Here is a 12,029-nt window from a genome sequence, read left to right as displayed (position 1 = left end):
AGAGGGAATGGTGAGCACATTTATAGACTGCAGAGAAGGAGCCAGTGGAAAGGAAGAATTTAAAGAAATGGGAAGGTTCACAATAGCCCAAAGGTGGGAGCAACCCATGTGTCCACTTGATGGATGAATGGATAAACAAAATGTGGTCTATGCCTACAATGCAATATTATTCAGCCTTAAAAAGGAAAGAAATTCCGACACAAGCTACAACATGGATGAACCTTGAGGCCTTAAGCTAAGGGAAGTAAGCCAGTCACAAAAGGACAAATACTGTATGATTCCACTTATATGAGGTACCTAGAGTAGTCAATTTCATAGGGACAGAAAACAGAATAGTGGTTGCCAGGGGCTGGGGGAAGGGGGCATGGGGAGTTATAGTTTAACAGGTACCGAATTTCAGTTTTGCAAGATGAAAATAGTTCATCTCTCTTCATGAATGGTGGTGATGGTTGTATGACATTATGAACGTACTTAATACCACTGAACTGTAGGCTAAAAAATGGTAAATTTTGTTACGTGTATTTCATCACAATTTGAAAGAAAAAGGACAGTAGTTTGAAACTAATTAAATCTGAATAAATCTTTGGTTTAGTTAAGAGTAGTACCAATGTTAAAAAATAAGTATATTCACTAACATAACAGCGTAGCAATCCTCTTTCAGTTATTAGCTGCATAATGTTATCATTTTCCCCTTTTTTCAGCATCAGCGGAACCGTTCAAACAGAATGACTCCATCAACTATAACTCTAAGCATGTATGAAGCGATTTTATCAACCAAACGTAAATCGGTCCCTGGTGTATTCATAAATACCTTCACCTCCCGAAGGTTCATGCATTCCTCCCAGGAATAAAACTTTCTTTTCATTCTAAAAGAGAAGAAAGAAACAAATAGCATGCTTATTCCCAGCAACAGGCTAAACTTGATTTTTCAAAAATGTTTTCGTTCTGAACCTAATGAACAGTATTTAAGGTCGGTCTTGCTTTCTACCAAATATTAGACTGTCCAAAACAAGATTTTAAAACTTGGCAGTGCAATCAATCCTACGTCACAAAATTTCCCGGCAGAGGGGGTGCAGTGCAAAAGGCCTGGTCTGCTGTCTTGCTCTGTCACTAATCTGCCCTGGAGGGAAATCCCTCAGGCTTATTTTATCTAGACCAGAGCTGCCCAACAGAACTTTTCACATTGATGGAAAGGTTCTGTGCTGTCCATTATGGCAGCCACGAGACACATGTGGCTACTGAGCACTTGAAATGCGGCTGGTGCAACATGGGAACTGAATTTCTAATTAAATTTCTATTTAAATGCCACATACGGTTACTCACTACCATGTTGGACAGCACAGTTCCAGACCGTCTGGTATGAGAGTTGGCAAACTACGGTTCATGGGCCAACTCCACCCCACCATCTGTTTTCGTAGAGCTCACGAGCTAAGAATGGCGTTTATATTTTTAAATCGCTGGGAAAAGTAAGTCAAAAGAAGAAGACTATTTCGTGACATGTAAAAATTATATGAAATTCAAATTTCAGTTTCCATAAATGAAGCTTTATTGGAATACAACCACACTCATTCATTTAGAGACGGTCTACGGCTGCTTTCACACTACGACAGCAGAATTGAGTTGTGACAGAGACCATATGGGCTGCAAAGCCTAAAATCTTTACTGTCTGCCCTTTACAGAAAAGGTGCCAACCTCTGGTCTAGAGCCTGAGGGGCGAGAAAGAGAACCCTATCAGCCAGCCAGAAACCCAAGTTTCAAGGTTATGTCTTTCATCGCACTTCAACCACAGTGTCTCATTCGAGTCACACAGCAGCCCCATGAAATAGATGGGACAGGTGGGAAACCAGGAAACAGAGAAGTTCTGTGATTTCCCCAAGGTCTTGCTGCTGGCTAATAACAGACCAACTTCCATCTCTCCACCTCACTCTGTCCCCGATGTCGCACCATCTCCTGGCTGAGTGACCAATGCCTTTATTTATACCCCAAATATTAGTTAGTCCCTCCTATGTGGCAGAGGCTTTGTTGGTCACTGGAGACACAATGACGAGAGACATCCCTCATGGAACTGACATCATAGCAGGAAGGCAGGCAATTAACCCTCCTCTGTGCTAAGTGCTAGGAAGGAAAGCACGGGGCATTATGAGAGTGAACCTCAGAGCGACCTCATCTGGTCAGGGGTAATCAGGGAACACTCCTCTAGTGAAGTGATACTTCAACCAAGACCTGAAGGACGAGTAGAATTTAGCCCAATTCGGGGTGTGGGGTAGGGAACATCGTGTGAAGTCTCAGGGCACAAAGGTATGTGGTGAGTTCAAGAAGCCGAAAGGCCAGAGTGGCCGGAACAAAGTAGGACAGGCGATCCGGCTGAAGAAAACAGGTGAGGGCCAAATGCGGCAGCAATTTGTAGGTCACCTTAAAAATTGGGGGTTTGATCCTAAAACTGAGAGGAAGACACTGAAAGCTGTCCGGTTTCCCCGAAAGCAGAGCCTGAGGCAAAGACCTGAATGCAAGGTAGTTAATCTGGGAGGTGACTCCAGGAAACCAGGGCAAGGACAGGGAAAATGGGAACAGAGAGGTGGGAAACCCAGGAAAGGGTGCATTACTGAGCTGATACTGAGGGGGGCAACCGGGACTCCATCCTGCTGGGGCCTTCTCGGGAGTCTCCTGTGTATACTTGAGGTGCGATGCTGGTGGTGGGCACAGAATTGTGCACACAGCACACTGAAGTCAGGTGGAACAGGGGGACAAGATGGGGCAGCAGGGGCACAGTGTTTAGCACAAATGGTTTTAGACAATTAGATCTGTGGGTTTACAATAATCCCTTCAGACTGGACTGGACAGGGGTTAGAATGGAAGCCAGGAGCCCTACAGAAGACATTATTCCAGTGGTAGAGGTGGTAAACGAGAATGAATTGATTGGGAAGCTAGCAGTGGGAATATAGAGAAGTAGGCGGATCAGATAACTGTTCAGTCATTAGAATCTACAGGTAGATGACCAATGCTGGAGCATACAGGAGGAAGTCAGGAGGACTCCCATGTTTTGAAGGGACGGTAGCATCATTTATCAAGATAGGGAACACTGAAGGAGAAACAGGTTTGGAGCAGGAGAGGGAGGACATGTTGGACATAAGTTCAGTTTTGGATAGGATGAGTTAGAAGTGTCTGCAGGGCATCCAAATGGAGATGCTGAGATGGAAACTGAACATAGACGGGTGTGGCAGGCAGACTCTAAAATGGCCCCCAAAGACCCCCATCTCTTGGTACCCACAACCTGGTATAATCGCCCTCTTTCAATGACTTGCTTCTAACCCACAGAATACGGCAATTTGAGAGGATGTCACTTCTGTGATTAGTTTACAAAAGCAGAAAAGATGTGACTTCCATCTTGGTAGAAGACTCTCTCATTGCCTTCTTGGCTCCCACGTCTTGAGGAAGCAAGTTGCCACATTGTGAGCTGCTCTTTGGAGAGGTCCACAGAGCAAGGCACTGAAGGCAGCCTCCACCCAACAGCTAGCAGGGAACTGAGGCCCTTAGTCTAACAATGAGGTACTGAGTGCTGCCCATGATCATGTGAGCTCGGACGTGGATCCTTCCCCAGTCCAGCCTGCAGATGAGACCCCAGCACTGGCCAAGACTCCTTGACTGCAGCCTCATGAGAGACTCAATAGCAGAGAACTCAGCTAATCCACGTCTAGACTCCCAACCCACAGAAACTGTGAGATAATAAGTGTCTGTTGTTTTAAACCGCTAATTCTTGGGGGTAAATTGTTACACAGCAAAAGATAACTAATACAATGAGTCTGGATCAGTTTACAAAGGGCACATGGGGTGGGGAGAACGAGCCAGTATTCACCAGACCACTACACATGTAAATAATCCACATTAAGTCACTTAATTTCTCAGAGTTTCAGTTTCCTTTCCTAGAAAATAATGTTTCTTAACTTGCTCATTACTGCCTCACAACATGAGGAAACAATTTGAAAAAGTACTAGCGCTGTAAGTACTACAATAAATCTTAAGTGGGAATATGTTTAAGATCTCTAACATGAGCGTTCCAGAGTTAACAATCATCTAACCCCCAGAAATCAATGCAAAACATTCTCCTCCATGTCTCCCACCCACACCCCTCAAATTTTTTCAAAGACGAGGAATGGAGAGGGTAGAGTTAAAACTATGTTGACAATCTGCAGGTGAGGATGAATTCATGGGAGTGACGGATAAAACTTACTTTTTAATAGCAATCAGCTCCCCAGACTCAATGCTTCTTCCCAGCAGGACGGAACCATAGGTCCCATCCCCAAGCTGCTTGATCGTTGTGTATCTATTCATGGTGTGCCCGCTCAGGCCGGACACTCATCTCAGGGCCGAGGCGGTCCAGTCCTGCAGCGGCAGCAGGCCTCCCCGGAGTGTAACCAGATTTTTCGATGGCAGCACCAGCACAAGGTATTCAACAGAACGTGACTATCTCCCAAATACATATTTTCAAAGATCAGTCTTCTGCCTGTAAAGAAAAACGAGAGACGAGGATAAATGCTAACGTACATTTTAAGTTTGTGTATTTTTATAGTCTAAATCAGGGACTGGCAAACTACAACCTCCAGCCTGCTGCTTGTTCTTGTAAATAAAGCTTTATTGGAACACAGCCATGCCCACTCACTTGCATATGGTGTACGGCTGCGTTCACAGCACAATGGCAGAGCTGAGTAGCTGTGGCAAAGACAGTGTGGCTTACGAAGCCTAAAGTATGCGTTTTCTGGACCTTTACAGAAAAAGTTTGTCAACCTGTGGTCTAAATAACGCTCTATTCTAACATTTTTGTAAAACCAGAGATAACGTTCTTGGAAAGTGAATTTGTCACTGATTCAGAAATGAATCAGCTGTAATTCAAGCTTTTCTGCTGACTAACCATTATGGGCGAACCCATAATAACTATGGTCGATGAAAACTGCAGAGCTGCAAGAATCTCTGCTAAATATACTATGTTCTGTGTAATTCAGCTACGATTAACAACGTAAATATACAAAAGCCAAGAAATGCTAAAATTCAAGTTCTCCTGACAGAGAACTTACACGTGCTCCATGAACTATCTGTGGCAAGGCATCGACAGCACTACTTTTATTGCTAGGCATAGAGAAGCGAAACAAAGAACTAGTCATTTTTTAAGGACTGCATATAGGATCCCTTTTAAAGTTAGTTATGTGTGTTTTTTTCTAATAATAACTTATTGATTTTTTATTCATAAATTGAAAGACTCAGTCTGCCTATAATAAAGAAAATATAGTAATAACTTCAGTGATTGTGATGCCTTTAGCAAACATTAATAAAATGTAAATGGGAGCCGGCCCAGTGGCACAGCTGTTAAGTTCGCACATTCCGCTTCAGTGGCCCGGGCTTCGCCAGTCCGGATCCCAGGTGCAGACCTACGCACTGCTTGGCAAGCCATGCTGTGGCAGGCGTCCCACATATAAAGCAGAGGAAGATGGGCACGGATGTTAGCTCAGGGCCAGTCTTCCTCACCAAAAAGGATTGGCGGCAGATGTTAGCCCAGGGCTAATCTTCCTCAAAAAATAATAATAATAATTTAAAAAATAATAAAATGAAATGTAAATCCTTAAATAAAAATAAAGGCTTATTTTAAAAATACAGGTGCCAAACTAATTATCTGAAGAACCAAAAGATCAGAAAATAATGATTGAAAGTATGTGATATTCTGCATCTAAATCCAGTCTATGCAGCTTCTCCTTCCAGAATAATTCCAATCAATGAATGCACAAGTAAAGAGGGAAATAAGAAATCCACTATTAGGGGCCAGCCCTGTGGCCAAGTGGTTAAGTTTGCATGCTCTGCTTTGGTGGCCCAGGGTTTCACTGGTTCAGATCCTGGGCACAGACATGGCACCACTCGTCAGGCCACTCGTCAGGCTGTGCTGAGGTGGCATCCCACAACTAGAAGGACCCAGAACTAAAATATACAACTATGTACTCGGGGGATTTGGGGAGAAAAGCAGGAAAAAAAACCAAAAGATTGGCAACAGTTAACTCAGGTGCCAATCTTAAAAAATAAAAAGAAATCCACTATTAGGCACATATCACAGTAAGATTTGTTGTAGATTCACTGATGGATGCAAATATTTGTGGATGAAAGATTGACGAGATACAGATATTTGCATAGTTTCAAAGTATCTCTTTTTTTTTTTTTTGAGAAAGATTAGCTCTGAGCTAACATCTGCTGCCCATCTTCCTCTTTTTGCTGAGGAAGACAGGCCCTGAGCTAACATCCGTGGCTATCTTCCTCTACTTTATATGTGGGACACCTACCACAGCATGGCTTGCCAAGTGGTGCCATGTCTGCACCCGGGATCGGAAACAGCGAACTCTGAGCCGCCAAAGGGGAATGTGCGCACTTAACTGCTGCACCACCAGGCTGGCCCCTAAGGTGTTTACTAACTTCAAAGGGAAAGATGGTAACTCCACGTGGAAAAATCTAGCAGAAACCTCCTTACCCAAATGATCAAGTTCAACGTCACCATTAATAAGACATAGGACATCATGAACCCTGGATATGATGCTCTGAGAAAGGGCACATCATCACTGCTGTGGTGCTCTTATCAAAAATAGAGAACCTCAATCTATTCATGAGAAAACTTCAGACAAACCCAAAATGAGGGACATCCTACAAACAACTGACCAATATTCTTCAAAAGTGTCATGATCATAAAAGGCAAGGACAGACTGAGAAGCTGTCACAGACTGGAGGCAATTAAGGAGACATGACAACTCGATGCAACGTGAGATCCTGAATAGGATCCTGGAACAGAAGAAAGACATTAGTGGAAGAGTTGGTGAGACGTGAATAAGGTCTGTAGTTGAGTTAACAGCATTGTGCCAGTGCCAACCTCCTGGTTTTGACCATTGTTCTATGGTTATAAGATGTTAATATTAGGAGAAGCTGGGTAGAGCATTTCTAGGAATTTTCTGTACTATCTTTGCAAATTCTCTCTAAGTCTAAAATTAGCCCAAAATTAAAAATTAAAAAATAAATCCCGTCTATGCTCTTGTGAAGGTGTGCGTGACCTTAAGAAATCTTAAATGTAAGGTTATGGCTGATTTCACCATACTCTATCATGTAACTGCAAGAGCTTTTAGAGATCAAGCTCCCCTCACCCTTGACACACACACACACTCATTCCCCGGGCCCCTAGAAGCATTTTAAGGCCCCTGGTTAGGGGATATTTTCCTTCCTTTTGAAGCTCCACAGGATCAGACTGCCTACAACTTCCTTCAGCAGCTCTTTGCAGGGATGTATTCCAATTGCTGATTAATAAATATTTATAAAGCACCTCCCGTGCGACAGACCCTATGTTAACATCTGGGGATATAAAGACGAATAAAATATGGTCCCTTTTTTCAAAGATCTTAGCTTCTCATGGCAGGGCATGAAGGTGGGGGGTGGGATGGGGGCCCAGATATGAATATGAATTAAGATATTTCAAGTACACTGAGGGCACAGGATGTGGGGAGGGGTTAAGGAGAAAGTCCCCTGGGTTTCCAGCTGCGTCAATTCCATCTGGGCTCAGGAGAGCATAAGAAAAGTCTTCAGAAAAGATGGAGTCTGGAAAGAAAAAGAAAAGTAGGTGTTTTGTAAGGTAAGGAGTTCTCAAATTCCAAGGAGCAGAAACAAGGCACAGGGGCTTGAAACTGGGGTGGAGGCAAAGGTGGGGAGCTTGGAAATAAAAAGAGATAACCCAAGAGTTTTGTTTGCCGAGGGCTTCAGATGACATTTTGGAAAATACAGGTTTTGACTGGATCCTATACTAAAGAAGAAGAAAATGCTACAAAGGACATTATTGAGTCAATGGAAACAATTGGAATATGGATGGCAGACAAGATAAAAGTATTGTACCTGTATTGAATTTACTGAAGTTGATGCCTATCCTATGGCTCTGTAAGACCATAGTCTTATTCTTAGAAAATACACTCTGAAGGATTTATAAGTAAAGGGCCATGATGTGTGCAATTTATTCTCAAGTGGGTAGAAAACAATTGTGTGTGTGTGTGTGTGTGTGTTGAGAGAGAGAAAGTGTGCACACAAATAAGGTAAAATGTTAACAGCAGGTAAATCTGGGAAAAGGTATATGGGTATTCTTGGTATTATTCTTGCAAATTTCCTGAATGTTTGAAATTATTCTAGATTAAAAGCTTTTAAAATTCTTCTCAAAATGGTAAAGGAAGGCAATCTTTAAAAAGATACATATCCTAAACATTTTATTTCAGCTTAAAACATGCAAATGTAGATTTACTTAACAAAACCTACTAATAACTTGTTTGTAAGACAGAACACTATCCTACATCATGGCTCCCCCACTGTAGGATTACTACATTGTGGACTGTTTTGGATTCCAGCTGCGCCTCAATACAGAAAGAGAATTTGGGCCACAACATAAGCAATTTTGACTGCTAGTTTTCCTCTCTTTTTCTTATTTTTCATCTTTATCCCTATCTACTTTTGATAGGCCATATATGATGCCTATGTCACTCATAATTTCATTTTCCAGCAAATTAAAATTCCCAAACCATTGTTGTACGTCATCTTCCTAAAAATCACTGGATTGTGATTTGTCAAAGGCAGCTAACTAATAAATTACATGCTTTATTAAAAAATAAATAAATAAACTTTGACCTAGAGACAATGGGGAGTGAGGATTCAATTAAGGTTTTTAAACTAGAGAATAACATGATCAGATTTGCATTTTGTAATCCAGTGAGTTAGAATATTTTTCTTAAGGTCCAACCAAAACTTGCCTGTTCTAATTTAATCTAATTCTCTTCATGCTTAGTTTTTTGTCAATATAAAGAAACTATCTCACAAAAATGTGTGTCCACATGAAATTAGCAATCACGTGCGTGCCTTCTCTTGCTTTAATTACACAAGCTTTCCTTATTTCCACTCCTTCCAGTATCTTTGGCATTCAGCTCAGAATCGTCACAATTCTCCATCTCCTTGATGAATTGTGACGACTAAAACTTAATCATCATCTACCTCCCAGTAGCATGTGGGCTGTCCCTTACTTTTTTTTTTTTGCAATGGTATTATACTATTGATCCATATATACTAATTATTAATCATAGAAGTCTTTCTTTGATAATTAATGTCCCACTACTTCCTCATCTACTTAAATTGTATAATTGGGACAATGCTTTCCTAGATTATCATTGACAAAGCTATTTGTGAAAGAATTAAGAACGTTATTGAAATAAAGATAGAGCGGGTCATTCATTCAACAAACAGTCCGTAACAATTCCTCCTTGTTATAGTTTGTCCTAACATCATAGAACAAAATTCAATTATTCTGGCAAGATTTGACTCTCACCACGCACGGTAGTCGCTTCTTAGTCCTGTCATTTCAGGTCATTGCATAACAACTGTACAATGGATCAGACTAGTGTCTATTCAGGCCTTGCTGTCAGGTTGAATAATTTTATTCAAGCTTTACTGAGATGCTAAGTCTTATGCAAGGCCTTGAGGGTACATTATGGATAAGGTAAGGGTCCTTCCTTGAAATAACTCACAATTGACTGGTATGTGAAAAATGTAGAAAGTCGTATGAGAACATGGTAGAGAGAGCAACCAACTCTTGGGAGAAGTGAGAGATCTGACAGTCCTTCAGAGAAGAGGCAGCATTGAGGTACTGAAGAATGAGCAAAGCTTTAGTATACTGAAAAGGGAGAGAAAGTATTTAGAGATGGAGGAAACTGAGTGCAAAAGGTTGGCAGGTACAAGAGCTTGGTATGTTCAAAAGAGGGCAAAAGCCTAGTGGTTCCCTGTACTCAGTACCTGAACTTTAGAATCACCTGGGGGGCTGGCCCTGTGGTCTAGTGGTTAAGTTCAGCGTGCTCCGCTTCAGCGGCCCAGGTTCGGTTCCCAGGTGTGGACCTACACCACTCATCAGCAGCCACACAGTGGTGGCAACCCACATACGAAACAGAGGAAGACTGGCACAGGTGTTAACTCAGTGCGAATCTTCCTCAGCAAAAAAAAAAAGAAAGAAAGAAAGAAAGAAAGAAAGAAAAGAAAAAGAATCACCTAGGGAACTTTTAACAAATACTGATGCCCAGGCTTCATCTGTAAGAGTCAGGTCAGAGATGGGGAATGAGTTTCAGTAGTTTTGAAAGCTCTCCAAGTGACTCTAATGTCCAACCAGAGTTGTAAAGTACAGGGCTAGGGCACAGAACCCATGGAGGGCAGGCAGGAAATAGCTAGAAACTTAGGGTGGGCCTGACGGTGAAGGAGTAGATTTGTCATGCAGGAGTCTGGTCTTTACCCTGCAGAGAGGAGCTCTCCAGGGTTTTTAAGCAGGAGATGACATGAGGAAGATTCCTCTGAAGCCCAAAGAGATGTTAGAATAGAGAGACTAGAGGCAGAGAGACTAGTTAGGAGAGTATTGCAATACAAAGGCACTGGACTGGATGGCTCCTGGATATGAGACACAGGTTTGGAACAGGGAATGTGTGGGCATGTATTATTTGCACAATGTGCAGAGACAGTGGATTCTGTCTTCTAAGGTGTTGAATTTGAGGTTTGTATAAAATCTCTCATTGGAGATGCTCATTAGCAGCTACAAGTATTTCTAACCTTGTTCTATTTTTTATCCCAAAGACAGTACATTATTGGAGTTCTTATTAGGAGCACAGCATTCAGACAAGGTTGATCCATTGCACAACTCTGGGGTACTCCATTCACAGGAACACTGTGTGAACAATGCCCACTGGAGTGTTGCAGCCATGGGTCCAGAACAAGGGATATTATAGTCTCAGCACACGCCTGAATTACTGTTCAACTTTGGATGAGAAACTTGAAGAGAGAGATTAAAGAACATAACGAGGGGCCTAAATGAAAGCAAAAGAAGAGTAGCTGAAAAAATACAGACTAGATGAAGTCAATGAGACTTAAGAAGCTGTGGTAATTGTTTCAAGTGTACAAAGGGGTACCAGGGAGAAGGATTAGTTACTCCATGTAGGGATCCAGAGAACAGAACCAGGACCACTGTCTGAGCTTTCTATTCTCAACTCTACTAAATTATTTCCTATACTAAAAAAATAAAGTGGTATTATTCAATTTAGCATTAGACAAGAAGTATCATTCAACCCACAGTCAATTCTGAGCATATCCCAGCAGGAAGTGGTTAAGTACATTTGAGATCAGTATTGCTCAGTTGTTCATCATTTTTCTGGTGGCCTGAATATGATGACTCATGTCACAATCCGAAAGCGAAGAACAAAAACTCCCTGTTGCTCAGGGAAAACAACAGGGTGGCTGGCGGGCAACACACTAGAAAAAGGAAGGGAGATACGACAGGCCATTGTTGGTCTACCAATAGCAATGCTCTTCTTCTTGCTTTATTTACAGAACTCTGATTTTATTCAGGATTCAATATAATCTGGGATGACAGCCACCTACTACAGCCCCAGGGCATGAACTAGGATCAGTACAAGCCAAGCAAAGCGATTCCACTTCCTACTAAAGCTGTTTAGGAGTGGGAATATGGCTCCAACTTATGAGATGGAGAGAAAAGTGAGCTGGTGAGCGAGGAGAAAGGCCTCTGAGAAGGAATCTACTCCCTGAAGAAGGCAGCTGACGAAGAGGCTGCCCTGTGTTTCTGCCTTGAACATAATTGTGTAAAGCTGCACTATTTAGGGCGGAGACAGCCTTCTGATGACTATGAAATGTCAACTCTAAAGATGAGAATCCCACGTGCTGAGGATGGACAAAAAGAAAGAAAGAGGCTGAGTCCTTGATGACATCACTGGGCTGCTGCATGATCCCCGAAAATATCTGCCTTAGATTTCTTTTTATATGACCTAAATAAAGGTCTTTGTTGCTGAAGCCACTGTTAGATATTCTATCAAGTACAACTGAAAGCATTCCTGATACAGTGGACTAAGGCTACGTTGACTCAAGAGATTAAATACAAAATAGGAGGCGAGATAGATAGATAGATAGATAGATAGATAGATAGATAGATAGATAGA

The 12,029-nt window shown here is 42.0% G+C and overlaps 1 protein-coding gene across 3 annotated transcripts in view; it reads right to left on the bottom strand.

Annotated features, from left to right (window-relative positions):
* Window positions 1-12,029, bottom strand: part of CILK1 (ciliogenesis associated kinase 1) — a 55,041-nt gene that overhangs the window by 31,092 nt on the left and 11,920 nt on the right. For all 3 annotated transcript variants that reach the window (XR_006885354.1, XM_046640417.1, XM_046640418.1), the window contains exons 2-3: window positions 4,229-4,501; window positions 812-866 (exon numbers count right to left, since the gene is read on the bottom strand). Coding sequence is in view for 2 of the 3 variants with exons in the window: in XM_046640417.1 (XP_046496373.1) it covers window positions 812-866; window positions 4,229-4,329 (156 nt within the window). In the remaining variant the exon portion in view is untranslated. The remainder of the gene's footprint in view (window positions 1-811; window positions 867-4,228; window positions 4,502-12,029) is intronic.

Source organism: Equus quagga, chromosome 15 (genome assembly GCF_021613505.1).
Source record: "Equus quagga isolate Etosha38 chromosome 15, UCLA_HA_Equagga_1.0, whole genome shotgun sequence".
Classification (NCBI taxonomy): Eukaryota; Metazoa; Chordata; class Mammalia; order Perissodactyla; family Equidae; genus Equus; species Equus quagga.
The sequence above is the reverse complement of the archived record's forward strand: the minus strand, read 5'-3'. Positions and strand labels throughout refer to the sequence as shown.